At 26.5% G+C, this 17,259-nt stretch overlaps 2 protein-coding genes across 2 annotated transcripts; both read right to left on the bottom strand.

Annotated features, from left to right (window-relative positions):
- Nucleotides 1-5,086: 5,086 nt before the first annotated feature.
- Nucleotides 5,087-5,788, bottom strand: LOC101244426 (uncharacterized). The gene has a single exon (XM_004230923.5). The coding sequence runs from the start codon at nt 5,786-5,788 to the stop codon at nt 5,087-5,089; it is 702 nt and encodes a 233-aa protein (XP_004230971.1).
- Nucleotides 5,789-11,038: 5,250 nt separating this feature from the next.
- Nucleotides 11,039-12,230, bottom strand: LOC104645424 (uncharacterized). Its single transcript, XM_010317008.4, has one exon. The coding sequence runs from the start codon at nt 12,158-12,160 to the stop codon at nt 11,204-11,206; it is 957 nt and encodes a 318-aa protein (XP_010315310.1). The 5' UTR covers nt 12,161-12,230; the 3' UTR covers nt 11,039-11,203.
- Nucleotides 12,231-17,259: the final 5,029 nt, after the last annotated feature.

Genomic DNA, 17,259 nt, shown 5'->3' with positions numbered 1-17,259 from the left:
GATTAGTATATTCTAATCTAACTGTGATTCTGGGATGGAGTCATGGAATGGCAGTGCTTAAAGGTTTTTTTATAATTTGTGTATTTTAACTGATAGTCCTAGAGGTGTCAAATGGACAAAACTGAAAAGGTCTTCAAAGTTGCTTGTGTCAAAATGACTTGTATCAATGGGGAAATATCATGTCATAATTCAACCCAACCAATGTGACCTAATATTTTCTGACTTATGTTCGGTGAAACAATAGTTTTTTTAACATATATTTTTCTGGTCCCGGGTTGATGAAAAAAATTATTAATTTCGATAAGATAATATATTTTCAGAATATCTTTATATGATTATATATAGTTTCATTCATATTATAAATTAATAATTCTTTAAAAGTACAAATATACTTAAAATAATTTAGTGAAATTTAATTTTATTGTCTTTTGTTTAAATTTGAGTATATAGTTAAAGTTCACCTTTAACTATTCTTTTATTGCTTTCAAAAGTTTCAGTGTTTTCACTGCAAATCTGTTTAAGTGCATGTGAAATAATCTCTTTTTGTATTCACATAAATGTTTTATGCATTTAATTTGTCATTATTAATTTTGTAACACATTTTTAACGAGAAGTCATTATTATATATAATTTTAAGAAATACTATCATATTTTACTTATATAATGAATGTTTTTAGTAATATTACAATAAATAATATTTAATTATGTAATAATGAACACTATGTATGTTTGAAGAAAATATAATTCTCTAAAAGTAATAATTTTTTATATACAAGTGTAAGATTCAACAATGGAGAAATTTATGAAGTTATAAAAAAGGGGTAGGAGACTATTCAATAACCTTAAAATTCTTGTATCTTTCTCTACATTGACAATATGTACTACATAACCAAATTAAACTAGGATTAGGAAATCTCATTAACTAACAAACCCTAATTAAACATAATTAAATAAATATCACAAATAATAAATTCTAAACTATTAACGAATCCTATATTTAAATTAATCATAAATAACAAATTCTAAACTAATAAGGAAAACTATTCTTAGTTTATTTCCTACAAAAATGACTTTATTTTTCAACAATAAATTATAAATTCTTGAATTTATTTTACAATGAATTATTTAACAAAAAAGAAAACATATTACAATAAGTCATACACATACATTATACATTATATATAATGATTTTCTTTATATGAATCAATAAATATAATACCTAATATAGTAAGATACAATAATTTTGGATATTTATTTATTTTTAATGTGAACTCAATAAATATAATACATAAATTAGTAGAGTAAAATACAATGAATTTTAATTAACCTTCATTAAATCTCATAACACTAATTTGTTAATTAACTAATACCTCTACAAAATAATAATAATATTTCATAACCCTGACATATATAAATTTAGTCAAATTTTAATACGGTAACTAAAACAATAAAAATTTTCCCAAATAAACTAAAAAGGAAAAAAAAAAAAAGAACATACCCCGATTCTATAAGGAGTTGGTGATTAATATTATAAAAACCAACCAACTCCTCCCTCTTTTTATTCAATTTAAAAACAATGCCTATATTACCAACTCTACAAAACATTGCTTCATCTAAAGCATCAGCAACAGCTTCAAGTGCTTTGTTCAAAGAAGCTGGCACTGATGTTCTTGTTAGATGTTCACAATCACATGGCGGTGGCGTTCGACTTCGAACAAATATGTGTAAATTCAATGAAAATGAGATCGTTAATGCTACTATTGGTTTTCCAATTATGGTTATAGTGTCTATAAAACGACATTCATCATGTTTGTCTTTTAAAGATCATATCTATGATCATAGAGCTATGAAAACCTTTTGGATTCCTTATGATGATATTGTTTCAGATGAGGATGCAACAAATATTATATCAAAACTAATTTGTTTGATGAATGTAATTCCCATGTTGAATGAGCAATCTATAAGTTATAGTGATACTAAGACAAGTTGTACCATGATGTTGACAAATAAGGATAGTTTGATTTCAAAGATTATGAATTTTGCTAGGGGTATGAAGGAATGTCCATCTAATGAAAATCATTGGTACATGACTTTGGGGATTACAAAGGTTACTTATTTGCCACATGAGAATTTTATGAATTCGTATAGCAAAATGGGACATGATTATAATTGGAATGCATGGAAAAAGACTCAAGAGGTACTGGATTCAAGGATAGCCGCGTTTAAATTGTTGAAGAAAATTGAAATCAAGAAAATGAAATTTCGAGCAAGCGAATTTAAGGATTGTAATTTACTAGACATGTGTTCGATTTGTCATGATGGATTCTTAGAAGGTTGTATGGTTTCTTGTATTAATAAGTGTTGTCATGTCTATCATGATACTTGCATTTTGGAATGGCTTTTAAGGAATCGATCTTGTCCTTATTGTCGATCCAAGTTAGCATAGAAATTGTTTAGCTTAGGTTTATTTCTTGTTATTCATGTTTTTTTTAATGATATCTAATACTATCTTATCGATATTTATCATCAAAGAATGTGGTGCAGTGGATGAGACTGTTTCTCTTTTAATAAAAGTTACAAAATCTTTGGTAGGAAGCGCTTTCCCCCAAGTGATACTCTATGCAGCAGTAAATTTAAATTAATTAAATTATAATGTGACTTTGAATTTGAAAAATAATAATTGTTTGTGCATGTTTTCTAAAAAAAAAATTGGCAAATATTGTCCTAAAGAACTTGTCATTTCAAATAACAGTGGCCTAGTGTTTGAATAACTTATAAAGTCTTAGATCATAATTTAACATTTTCTCATGAATTTTAATTTGATCGAAATGGATCTTATTACGACGATTTAATAGTTTCTAATGTGCCATTACTATTTTCAGTCCTTAGTTAATTAACCTTTTTTTTTTCATTTGTCCAAACAAATTCAATCATAATTTAAACTTTTTCAGAAAGTAATGGTTGATATAACTTAACTTCTTTTCTTCCCAGGCTATTATAACATTTACTTTAGTGTCTTTAGACGTATAAAGTATAATTTAGATGTTAGATTTTAATTATTGAAACTGATTTAATTAAACAAAATTATATTGGTGTTATTGTTCTCTTCTCTGTTTTCAATATAGAATACTAATCTATTTGTTTTACGTACTTAATATTTGAAGTGCCTTGAATTGGTAGCCTATTGAAAATAATTTTTTTACCTTGTCAAAGTAAGAGTAGAACTGATATTACATACACATCATCCTTCTAGATTTGATTTACGAAATTATAATAAATATGATATTACATGCATGTTTTTCACATCCTCCCCATGAAACATTATAAAAAAAAATCAAAAGTGAAAAATAGTGGGTCGGTGTAAAAAGGAAAAAAAAAATAGACCAGTACTTGTGGAGTTCATTTAAATAATTAAAAAGTCGAAAGATTTTTAAGACGAACACCACCAGGGATAGTGGAATTATTTTTAAAGGTTATATAATTTATTTTAACACTCAAAAAAGATTTGAGAGAGATAGAACTACAGAACAATAGACAAGTGTAACAAAATAAAAAGCTAAAAAATCTTGCTTTTCAAAAAATAAGAAAATGTATTTCTTACTAGAAAACTAAAGTAATGAAAGGAGATATATGGTATTAAGTTAGGAGCAAAAGTAAAAATCTTTTATAATGATCGGGTCAGTTTAAACGCATATTAAAATAAATATTGAATAAAATTATATCCATCAAAATCAAATAAATGAAGAAAAAATCATATTAAGATTTAAATTTTGTGATTTTTTATCCACTTTATTGATCAATGAGCAATATGAAATGAATAGAATATATAAAGACTAAAATATTATTTTACAGAAAAATAAAAAGTTAAAATTAAAAAAGGTATATGAAAAGATTGAAGTAATTCTCTGGAAGGATCAGTTCCATACAAGTGTGGTCTCTCCAAGTCAATTTTTAGATCTACTTTTGCATTTATTTTTTATGCCTTTTTTTAAAAGAATGTTTAAAATTCCATTACTCAAATCACTAACTTACAATAGTTCAAAAGCATCTGATTTTTAGAACAGAAAATCTAAAATACTTCCACCATTGTCCACAAAAATATTCTTTTTGGTAATTTTTTCCAGATTCTTTTTTATTGAGTATCAGTGCATCATACTTTTTTATGGTTCAAATAGTTTGTATGTTTTAAAAAAATCCACTCAATGTTCGGCGTTAATATCAAAATTTAAATTCAATTCGTGTAAGATCTAATAAAAATAATGTAAAATTAGGTCTTAGGCCTAACTCACACCCCAAAATCTAGCTCAAAATGAGGAGGATTGCTCAAGCCTTATAAAGAGTCCACCCATCTCATTAATCACCGATGTGGGACTTTTGTCATTCTTTAACAGATGAGAGATACTTTTTGCATTTATATCGAAATTCAAATTCACGTCGCGTAAAACTTAACATAAAAGAGACAGTTTTACCAAAAATATATATATATATATATTGAAAATTCAAAATCTAAATCTTTTACTAACAACAATAATTTAAAGGAATCATATTAATCTCAGTGCAAATTCTTTGGTGGTCCAAAATCCAAATAGATCAAATGTGAAATGCATGAAAATGACTGAACATTCTCTCTTTGGCATATATTTCTACAAGTTTATATATCTATTCCTTTTCAAATATATTCTTGGAATTAATTTTGGAATTCCGTATGACACTTTGTTAGATTCTCTTGCCTTAGATCTTTCTTCATATTTTCAAAAATTTGACAAAGTTAATTTGAGAATAAATATTGAACTTTTTAAACTAACAAAAAATAGGGAAATTGATAAATTAATTTACACACCAAAAGTAAGTTTATGATTCGAAAATATTAAGAAAGATACAAGGCAAACTTACATTTGCAAAAACCTCACAATGTCTTTCATCAAGCAACATGGAGGAGTACTATATATGTATGTATATACTTTGTCTTTTTTTTCTATTTAACATAAACATCAGTTGTTTGCTTGCATTGAGATAGATTGTCTGCTACGAGAAGAGAGCAAAAAACTAGTACACGAACATGATCATGAACTATATCAAAAAAAAGCTATGATTCATAAGAAACAACAGCTGAAAACTCTTCCTCCCTCAAAAATCTTTGTTGTCTTGCAATGAAATTCTCAACAGTTTTCTTGAATTCTTCATTGCTCATCTCGTCTTCTGGATACGAGGTTGTTGTCTTTGTCATAATTGGTTTTATACTGTCAGTGTTTATAACTTTTCGGGATCTTAATGTAGCTGATCGTGTCAATTTTTTTCTAGGTTTTTTCTCATCAAGGGATAAAGATAGAGAGTTGTCCGAATGGCTACGATGAATTTTCTTTTCTAATTGTCTTTCCAACAGAGTCCTCTGTTTTTTGCTCTGTTCACAACAACAAGTGTCTTGTACACCAGTACTCTGTTTTTTGCTCTGTTCACAATAAGTGTCTTTGTTCATCAAACATTTTTGCTTGAACTCATCGTACATATCGATTTTAACGTTGTTTGTGGAACCATCTTTAGTAGATGACTGTCCTGATATTAAGAAGAGGATGATGACAATTATGTTTCCAAGAACAAAGACGAATCGAGGACTAATGATGGTGAAACCAAGTCCCTTGAAATTGAGTGGCAATTGAGTGGAAAATCTTGAGATTATGGCGAAAAATATGCAGAATTCGATGAAACGGAACAAAGTTGTGACTCTTTGACGCTTCTTGTACCTTAGCATAGCGTTTGCTTTCTCCAATTTGATGTTTAAGGATTCCATATTTGTTTTGTTTTAACAAGTGAAAGAGTAGTTCTTCTTCTTCTTCTTCTTATTTTATGTTTGTTGTTGAGATTTAGGGGCCATGTTGGAGTATATATAGCCGCTATACAAGTATATATTCTTTATTTATTTCTTCTTTTCTTTCTTTACGTATCTAAAGATTGGGACGTACACAAATTTTATTTTTATCAGATAAATAATAAAATAAATTGAAGAATAAAATAATACTGACATATCAATAATAATATTTATAAGAGAACGGATAAGAAACTTCAAACTAGCTACATATTTAAAATTTATTAGCTTAATTAATTTAAATTTGTGTCAAAAATAGCGATCAATTTTATTTAGAATTTGATCACTTTTTCAGAATTAGATCAATGGTCTAAGTCTAAAAGTGGCACCAAGTTTGAAGTTTTAAATTCAAATTCAGGATTTTTGTAAAACCAACCATCCACCATGCCTCTTTTTTCATCTATAATTTTGTGTTTGAAATAGATTCTTTCATTTTTCACTTTTAATATTTTTTTTATTCGTTTCACATTTCAGTAAAAAAGTTTCAATTCTCATATTTTTTTAGTCCAAACTCCAAAGGGACTGTCACCGTCAACACTGATCGTTTGGTTTAAACTTAGAAGACTTTAGATTAGGTATCTTAGTATTATATTTTATCGACTGTTTAGCTCAATATATTAAAAATAATATGCATTACATAAAAAAAATTTAATTCTTTTTTATTGTTTTATCCCAAAATAACTAATTCAGATATTTAGTTCACTTTGTAATTTAGATAACTTATCATGATATTAATTACTCATCTCAATATAATTTATCACAAAATTAACAACGAAATAGAAGATAACACAACAGTATATCGCACAATAGCAAACAACCCCCTTTCACTTTTATCACTTAGGAAACTTATTCGATTCATGTCTTAAAAGAATAATTATAGTGCTTTTGGTAAATAATACATAACAATTCCTTATTCCTATTGCCTCTATGTTGTTTGGCATAGCAGCAACTGACTTGCTGGTTTTAAGTGATACTATTTGGTGTGCAAGTGGATATAATAATTTAGAATATGGTATAAGCACTTTCCAACACATGAATTATTTGGATAAGAAGAATTATTCTTTGTTCTAATGAATGAAACACATGAGGGATGGACCCTAATGTTTGCTCTCATTCAATTCAAGTGAGAAAGTCCTGTTTGGATTATGCTATAATAATGCTTTGCACTACATGGGTAGGAATGGTGCGTGCTGCATGAATTTAAATATTGTGTAATCACACTTTGGAGTTCGGATTTTTATTAAGAAATTTTAAATATGAAAATGAAAAAGTTACTTAAAAGGAGGATGGTTTCAATAATGTCTACATAAAAGATAAATTTGAATTATATATAAGTAAGACAGTATAATTTTTCATTAAAGAGAAATCAGATGAATCCTAATTTCCTATAAAAAAATTTTTTATCATATTAACTTATTGACAGGGTGCATATAAGCTGCACCTGAATGCTTGTGTCACCTTCAAAGTTTCTAGTACATCGATTATTGAAATAATATGTAAAGTCGCTCAATTTATTTTATAATTTAAAAGTCATTTAATTATTATTAATATTTTTAAGTTTAAAATCATAAAATTTAAAATTTTTCTTTACGTTTGAAATTTCGTATCAAATAATAACCGGATAAACATCTGCACTAAAAATTCATATTTATAAAATTTTCAAAATTAAAACAAATTAAGAAAGTTAAAAAAGCACCGCTTCACATGTAGCCTAATTTTTTCAAAGCGTGATAAAATTCGATCTTAAAATTTTTTATCTCCTCTTAAAAAAACACATTTTTTTATTTTATTATAGTCTCATGAGAAGTAAAACTTATCCATTAGTTGGGAACTGAATTTATACACTATAGTACTAGATTTTCATTCCATTATTTGGCTAATTTGCTAGATTAACCTTTTTCTTTTATAAAAAATAATAATAATAATGAACTGACATATGCCACTTTCATCAATAATATATGCTAATGTATTTCCAGGTGGCAAACTTGTATCATATATTATTATTATTGGAAGTCCTACTTCCTTCCTTACAAACTAAGAAACTAATCATTTGTCATCCACATAACCGTTTTCCTACTTTTTTTTTTTTATAAAACATATCACAAGCAAACTACTTATCTTTTAACCATGGTGGGCTCTTAATTGTTGGATTGAATTTACGTGGCAATTTAATAATAAAATATCGATTTTGTACTTAGGTATAGAAAAGATCTTCCAAACAATGTTAATCATTTCTTAACTTGTATCACTCAAAAATATTACCTTGCAAATTAAATCCAATTTAACTTTATACATTATAAATTAAAGTAAAAATATATATTATTTTATCATGATTAAGTGTTAAAGATCGATGATCGTATATTTATAAAAATTATTTAGCTAAGACCCCATATCTTCTACTCTTAACATCTCTATACTAAATGGCCTAAATTATTGAGCTTAGAACCTATCAAAAGAAATTAAAGTTTAACCCTACGATATATAGTTAATTTGTAAAAATCATTTAAAAGATAAAAAAATTTACTAATATTAGTGGAACTTATATGAGTTATAAAAAGCTTAAAAATTAAGAAGCATACCGTGGGGTTCATTGAGTGGACAAATTCAGTGAATGATTGATCAATTAAAACAAATAATTTAAGAACTATATTGTATTCTTTTTTTAATTATTTCTTTTTCTCTAAAGGACTCAATTTGCTTAATTATTTAAATTATCAGCCGATTTTATGGATTAACGGGAAACATCCCCCTTAAGCAGCCACATCAATAAGTCCTAATATTTGCACTTTGCCCCCTTGAAAATCTCAATTTGAAAATTTCTACCGATGCTAAATTTTAGTGCTTAGCGCGAAAAATATTATTTTTAAAAAAAAAATAATAATACAATAAAGGATACTTTTTTTTCTTTCACGATAGTTCATAAAACAAAAAACTATAATTTATTTATTTTAATAAATGACAAACCAATATCTTAGTTCTCATTAAAAAGAGAAAAGATATTTCTCTAGTTACACTTGCGTACTTTTTTTTTATTTGAATATTGCAGAAAAAATATAAAAATTTATTTTCGGATATATCCCTATCACTTATCACATATATCTTTATCTTTATTTTAATAATTTTTATGTCCTCTCAGGTACATATATCCTTTCTCGAATATTTATTCCCTCTTGGATACATTTCTATATCCTCTCGAATACATTTTTTCATTAAATAATGTATCATTAACAATCTATGAGATAATCAAAAAATAAATCTATTAATAATAAAAATTTAATTTTTTTGTTATTTAATGAACTTCTGAAATAAAAGATACTTAACCCCAGATCTCTGTAAAATGCCCAAATAATAATAAATAGATGCAAAGCCTAAATAAAGTGCACATCATGAATTAAATCTTCTTCTTTTTTTGTCCTTTTGAAAACTGAGTAGACTCCAAATCAGATCAAAATTTTATATGAATAAACAATATACAAGACAAAAGGCAAGATTATTCTTTTATTCTATCCTAATAATAGTTTAACTAATAAATCATGTTTAAGTGCAACTAATGCAGGGGCGGATTTTGTGGGTGTGTCTCCTTGATTTTTTAAAAAATTATACCGATAGATATATTTTGAAATTTCTAAACATAAAATTAAAGGTTAAACTTAATTAGTAGTTGAGAAAATTTAAAATCTATCTTGAAATTCAAATTTTAAACACTTTATGTTTATTTTTTTGATGCTATTAAAAAAAATTCTGAATCCATTATAAGTATATTATCTTTCGATATCTTAGTACAAACTTTTTGTGATTCTAAAAAACCTTTTTATAAAGAGATAATGATACAATCAATTAAATAAGACCTAGTTATTAATTTAATAAATCAACCTCGTATGCTTTAACTAATTTCTTAGTATAAATTATTTTCAAAAAAAGAAAAGGTGTTTTATTTATTTTAATCTTACTTTCTTAAAAGTTTTGGACAATCGTGATATCGTGGATGATTTTTTGCTTAGAGGACAATGCTTTCTTGTGTTTCTTCTACAAATAATATTTTTATAAAAATAAAAAATTAATTGCATTATAATGGATTTACTATTGTGTATGTCAATTAAATATTATGTATGTTTTTCCTATGTTTCTTGAAGAATATTTTTTTAAAAAAATAATCAGAAATTAATTGCATTATAATTGTTTTACTAAGTGAGTGAGTAACTAAATATTCCATCTGTTTTCCTGTGCTTTTTCTCTAGAATAATTGTTTTTTTTGAAAAAAAAATGAGACGTTAATTGCATTAAAATGGATTTATTATTGTGTATGACATAATTAAATATTCTGTTGATTCTGGCTAGTGGATATTATGCACACTCGATATCACACGGTGGACTTAGAGTATATCGAGATGGACACCACTTTGATATATTCCTTGCTCATTTTTCTACTCCACTATTTTAAAATTTTACTGCTATATATATTATTATTCGTTATAAATAATTTATATTACAGTAAATGTCTAATGGTGTAACATGGTTATGAATTATACTTGGAGACTCAGTAAAGTTTTTCCTATAAATAAAATTTTTTTTCTTTATTGTAAATAAGATTTGTCAAAGATGTATAAATCATGAATATATTATGAATAAGAGATATTTTCTCTTCTCTCTAATTTCTTCTTTTAATTTCGTATAGTTTCATAACATTATTATTTATATTTTTAAATATTATGTATTTTTATATTTTTTATTTTAATTTATTTAATTTATTTTTTTAATTTATTTAAGAAAAAATGACATATTTATACATTAAGTAACAATCTGACTATAAAATATCTATTTTACCCTTAATAAAATGATTTACAATCACATAATTTTCTATCATTCATTTTGAATTACAAGTTTTAACGGTTTTTCTTTCTTTCGTAAACTTTTTGTCAAATTAAACTACCTCACATAAAGTGAACAAAAGAAGTTGGAGTTTTCTACCATACATATACATTGAGAAAGATACATTTGGATACACATATTTTTGCTTATAAATACACTATAATAGGGAGAGAGACGTAGGAGGCGAGTGACTTTATTATGTATTCTATATACATATAAATCTATTTTAATATAGTGCAATTAAAACAAATTACACTTAATTTTAATGTATATATCTAAGATTCGTATATCTCGGACAGCAAAATCTGATAAAATAACTCAATCTTATGTTGACAAAAGCTTGAGAGTTGTGATAAAAATCATATGGTAGGTAGAATTGCAGCTCCTGCTATTAGAGATTTATCTTTGTTCTTTAATTTACATTTCAACAACCTAATAATGTATATTAGTTAAAACACTTGATGTCTCTGTTTATGTTAATACAACAGATGAAAATAACTCTTCTTCCCTTAAAAACCTCTGTTGTCTTGCAATGAATGCTTCAACAGTGTTCCTGAATTCTTCGTTACTCATTTCATCCTCCACCGATTTTACATTGTCAGTGCGTATAACTTTCAAACACCCTACTGTAGCCGACCGGATCAATTCTTTTCTAGGCTTCTCACCATGAGATATACTGGTAAAGCTCTCTGAATGGCTACGGTTAAGTCTTTTTTCTACTAATTGTCTCTGCACTTGTTTCCTCTGTTTCTTGCTCTGTTCACAGTAATCATTTTCGACTAGAAAGCTCTGTTTCCCCTGTTTCTTGCTCTGCTCAAAGTAAGCATTTTCTACTAGAATACTCTGTTTACTCTGTTTCTTGCTCTGTTCACAGTAAGCGTTTTCTACTAGAATGCCCTGTTTCCCCTGTTTCTTGCGCTGCTCACAGTAAGCGTTTTCTACTAGAATGCTCTGTTTCCCCTGTTTCTTGCTCTGCTCATAGTAAGCGTTTTCTACTAGAATACTCTGTTTCCCCTGTTTTTTACTCTGTTCACAATAAGTATTTGCTGCTAGAATGCTCTGTTTCTTGGTCTGTTCATAGTTCATGGAACATTTTTGCTTGTACTCATCGTACAAATCCATTTTAACGTTGTCTGTGGATCCATCTTTACCAGATGAATGTCCTGATTTCAAGAAGAGGATGATGACAATGCTGTTTCCCAGAACAAAGACGAATCGAGGACTAATGAGGGTAACACCAAGTCCCTTGAAACACTCGATCGAGAGCTTGAAATTGAGTGGAAATCGAGTAGAAAATCTTGAGATTATGGCGAAAAATATGCAGAATTCTATGAAACGGAACAATATTGTCACGTTTTGACGCTTTTTGTACCTTAACATAGCGTTTGCTTTCTCTAATTTGATTTTGTGAAAATTTAACGATTCCATTTTAATTTTTTTTCAATAAAATTTTGGTTATAATATGTTTGGTTTGAGATTGTGTGGTTTTTAAAGGCAACATTGGAGTGTTATATATATAGCAGTAGAAGTATAAATCTTTATTTATTTATTTATTTATCTTTTTTGCTTTTTATTTTCTATTGCTTGAGGACATATTCGAAATAACTAGATTTATACAAATAGTCACTTTCTGCAGAAGAAGTTGATCACTTTATAAAAATAAGATCAATATTCCAAAATCTAAAAGTGGCACATAGTCTTCATGAGTTTAAAATTAAAATCTCATAGTTAGACTAGTGATCTGAATTTGAATAAAAATTTAATTAGGAGGCTATAACTTAATTTAAATTTGTATTGATCGATAAAATTATTAATAGGCTGATACACTCCTCGCTAAGAGAGTTTTATTTTTAGAATTCAAATCTAAGAGCCTGTTTGGCTTAGCTTAAAAACTGCTCAAACTGACTTAAAAGCTGGTTTTTGACTTATTTAGTTGTTTGGCAACATTCAAAATAACTTATTTTAAGTTAAAAAAAACTTATTTTAAGCCAAAAGTTAAAAGTTGGGATAAGGGTGCTTTTTTTTTCCATCTTATAAGCTGTTTTAAGTTGACCACAGTTTTACCTTTTTGCCCTTAATATTTTTATACGATCTCGAAGTTATCCACATAACTCTAACATCTCTTTCTTCTATTTTTTCCTTTTCACGTGTGGATGATAGACAATCACTATTACTAATGAATGAAAATAAAATAAATCTTAAATCTTTCAAGTGATCTATTCAAATTATATATTAATAAAATATAAAATAAGGTGCACATATAACTTAAATAAAAATTTATATTCCTCCTATAAATAATTTGTGATAATAAATATGTGAATGGTAGACAATTATTATTACCTATGGATGAAACTAAAATAAAATCTTAAATTGTTCTTTAATCTATTCAAATTATATATCTTTAAAATCTATAATAAGTTTATATTCCTCTTATAAATAATTTGTGATGAGAAAGAAATATATGAATGATAGCAAAATATAATTATTTATGGCTGTAAAATATAAATCAATTAACTTTTATTATGTTAACATCTTTTAAGGGTATTTCAGACATTTTGATTTAAAAAGCTGTTTATCAGCACTTATTTGCCAAACACATCAACAATTTTTTTTTAACTTCAGCACTTTTATCCAAACGCATAACTGCTTATTTTAAAAATAAGTTTCAGCACTTTCAAAAATACCTTTTTAAAGCTGCTTTTATTAAACCCATCCAAACGGGCCATAAAATTATTGATAAAATAATGGATATATTTCAACCAGTCCGGCTAAAAGATTGGTGATCCTTCTCATTTTGTGTTTGTATTTGAAATAGATTCTTGTCGTTTTTCACTTACTCAATTGATGGGGTTTTATAATAAAGTGATATACAAGTGCATATAATAATAATTTAGAATAGGATATAGGCATTTCCAACTCAATTATTCAGATAAAAGAATGATTCTTGATTCAAATAATTCACATAAAAGTGATGGACCCTAATGTTTTAATTTGCTTTCATTTAAACTACGAAACAGAGAGAAAAAAAAAAAGACAACAGATGAGAAAGTGCAGTATGGATTATCCTATAATGTTTTGCACTAAATGGCCACTTGATGTCCTCGAATCTTGCCAGCATTACATGGATTAAGGAAAAAATCTTTTATCTATATTGTTCGGAGCTAATTTACGTGTATTTTAACTATATTTTTTTTGATATTTGGTAACTTTTTTTTGTATTAATATTGATATAGAGTAAGTGTCTACTAAGGCTTAGACTACGAAGTAGAGATAACTTCGAAACTATGTATGAATTATAACAATTGATACAAGTTATGTGATGTATTATTACACAGATTGAATGTGGAATATAAAAGAGAGTTTAAAAGTTGTTTTTTAAATACATCAAATCAGAAACAAAGTATGAGTGCTTAAGATTTTCACTCTATTCAACTATGAAATAAAGTACTTATTTTGAAATAAATCTTGAAATTAATTTAAAATTAATTATCTTTTATCCCTAAACTAGCACTTAAAAAGGTTGTAACCTTATCCATTTAGTGAGAATAATTGACATCCTGTTAATTGTAATATTGATATACTATTCAGTGAGTACTAGATTTTAAATCCATTATTTGGCAACTTGTTGTCCAATGAGGTGACTTGACACTTTGGACACTTCTAATTCATCATCAATAATATATGAGTTAGTTAATGTATTTCCAGATGGCAAACTTATATCCAAGCTTACATTTTTTTTTACAAAATTAAAACTCTCATCTCCTTCCTTACAAACTAAGAAATTGAATTTGTCATATTATGGTTTTCCTACTTTTTTTTTCTGTTTTTCTTTTTTTGGTTATAAAACTCTCACACGAAAAATACACATCTTTATATTATGGTGGGCACAATATGGTCGGAATTAATTTTACGTAACAATATTATAATAATTATAAAAAAAAAATTATTTAATTTGATTTCGAAAACACCCTCCAAGAAAGTTTGCTAATTCTAAGGTAAAACTAATACCACCCAAAAATAATCCTCTTGCATTTGATAAACCAATGTTAAGATCACAAATTTTTAAATCTTTCTTTTATTTTAAAATTATATACTAGTGAAATACCATCGCATAAACGAAAATGAGTGAAATATTTTACCACGAAGTAATGAGGGAAAAAAAAATCCTTCATTTAACATCTCACTACTACTTGGTATAAATAATTGGGACTGGACCCCATATACTCACTTTTTTATTTGTTTTATTACTTTTTTACAGTTCGTTGAAAAGAAAAAAGGAAAATAATTGATAAGACTAAGTATATTGTATTTCTTGAATGGGAAAATGGCCTACTCTATATATAATTTAATTTTGTGATATAAGAATTGACATTCCTTTCATTATAAAGTAATTTCTATATGTTCCTATTGTTATACATTTGATTCAATTATATACTGGGGAGCCACAAAAACAATTTTTAATATTTTTTGATTTATATTATAATGTTTTCACTGACTTTTTTATGAAATTTATTATAAATATCTCATCATTTTTTTAACACGTGTAAAAATAAATTACAATATAATCACAATTCAAATAATAATAATAGAGATATATATAAAAACTCAAATTAGCCGCTGAATATAAAACTTAAAAAGAAAATATTTGAAAAAATAAAATATCTCTCAACTTTGACAAAAAAATCATGTATACTCATACATTTTTATAACAAAAAACATATTAATTTTAAATCGTAAATTTGAGATATATATCAAAAACCTTTCGCCTCTCATGATTTGTTAAATTGGGGCGGGCCATGGGCCCATTGACTGGGTCAATATATGAATGATTGGGCTTGAGGGCGGCTTTCGGAGCCCCGATCTCATAGTGGGAAACATTGAAAACTTAGTAGGCTCCAAATTTTATATTGATTTAAAAATATAAAACAAAAGGTAAGATTAATTTCCTTTTATATTCTAACAATAGTTTAACATTATAATTATCTCTAAGTGCAAACTTTATTGGAAGAGATAATAGATACAATCAATTAACTAAGACCTTGTTCGTTTATTAAACCAACTTATTAGATAATGACATTTCAATAAAATTAACTTTAACGTACACGCTTTGTACGTCCTTTAGATATTCTAATAATAAGAATATATTTTTTAAAATAGCATAAGAATCAATTCAATATAATAGTTCTTCTTACAATTAATAAATGATCAAGTATAAGAGTCAAATTCAATATAATAATTCTTCTTACAATTAATAAATGATCAGGTACAAGAGTCGATTCATTATAATCGTTCTTCTTACAATTTGAATAATTGCTTATTTCCTTGAACAAAAGTATCATTCAAAAAAAAATCCTTTTTTGCTTAATCTACATCTATAATTAAGTACCTTTTGATAAATCAAAATAAAAGAATCGTGTAACTTTAACCGAAAAAAGTATATTTAGTGACAATTTTATTTGGGATTAACTTTCACATATAGCAAATAAAAAATTTAAATTAATCTGTTATAGCAAAGTTTGAATAATTGCGCTGCATATACAACTGAAAGTTATGTCTATTTTGCTATACATATATAAAAAAGAAGCAACTGTATAATTCGTTAGCTCCTCTTCAAATTTGTATAAATTTGCTGATAGGCCATTTGTATAAATTGTTGTTAGTCTCTCAATTCAATGTATATGTTTGTATATTTGTATAGAATTTGAGTTTGTATACAACTGAATCGAAATGTATAAAATGAGAAAGAGAGAAATTAAATACAATTTTAATTGTATAAAAGAAGAAAGAGAGAAAGGGAAAAGAGACTTGGACAGGAAATATACAATTGAATCGAATTGTATAAAACGAGAAAGAGAGAAAGACAAAAGAGACTTGAGCAAAGAAATATTTGTAATGTATACTTATAAATGTATAGGACGGAGATATATGTATTTGCATGTGTATATTATATGAAGCGAGAGACAAGGAGCGAGAATGGCGAGAGAATATGAGAAAGAGAGGCGACACAGTTTTCTATAAAATACAAATAAACCATTTAATGATATCTACTGTATTTATTTTACATTGTTAATTTGTAATTCTATACCATTATTCCTTTATATATCATAATATTTTTAATAAAGTGAAAATAAACATTTCTAAGAATTTATTTGTGAAAAATTTGTTGAAACTTTAGAGCAATAGTTACCTCTGCTCTTTAGCCGTCTTCTTAGACTTTACCTAATTTCTGCTGAACTTCAAAAGATGTTTCTACTTTTTAGTAGCCTTCATTATTTTCATTAATAAAAAAAGAAAAAAGGTGAACTCTTCTGCCATGAGTTTTCTTTTTTACCAGTAGAAGTTTCTTCTCATATTACTAAGAAAAATAAAAGTTCTCGTATTACTCCCCATCTCCATACATTCCTATCCATCCAAAGAATTTTTTTTTTTTACTTTTTTTAAATTATTAGTCTTGAAATTATATATTTGGTCAATATAAAAAAACAAATAATTAATCGATTTAATTAATCAAAATAAATTAATTCACG

This window comes from Solanum lycopersicum, chromosome 1 (assembly GCF_036512215.1).
Source record: "Solanum lycopersicum chromosome 1, SLM_r2.1".
Lineage (NCBI taxonomy): Eukaryota > Viridiplantae > Streptophyta > Magnoliopsida > Solanales > Solanaceae > Solanum > Solanum lycopersicum.
Note: the sequence above shows the minus strand (reverse complement) of the source record. Positions and strands in the feature narration are given on the sequence as shown.

Excerpts from the sequence above, each read along its gene's own strand:
- LOC101244426 (XM_004230923.5), bottom strand. The coding sequence starts at position 5,788 with ATGGAATCCTTAAACATCAAATTGGAGAAAGCAAACGCTATGCTAAGG.
- LOC104645424 (XM_010317008.4), bottom strand. The coding sequence starts at position 12,160 with ATGGAATCGTTAAATTTTCACAAAATCAAATTAGAGAAAGCAAACGCT.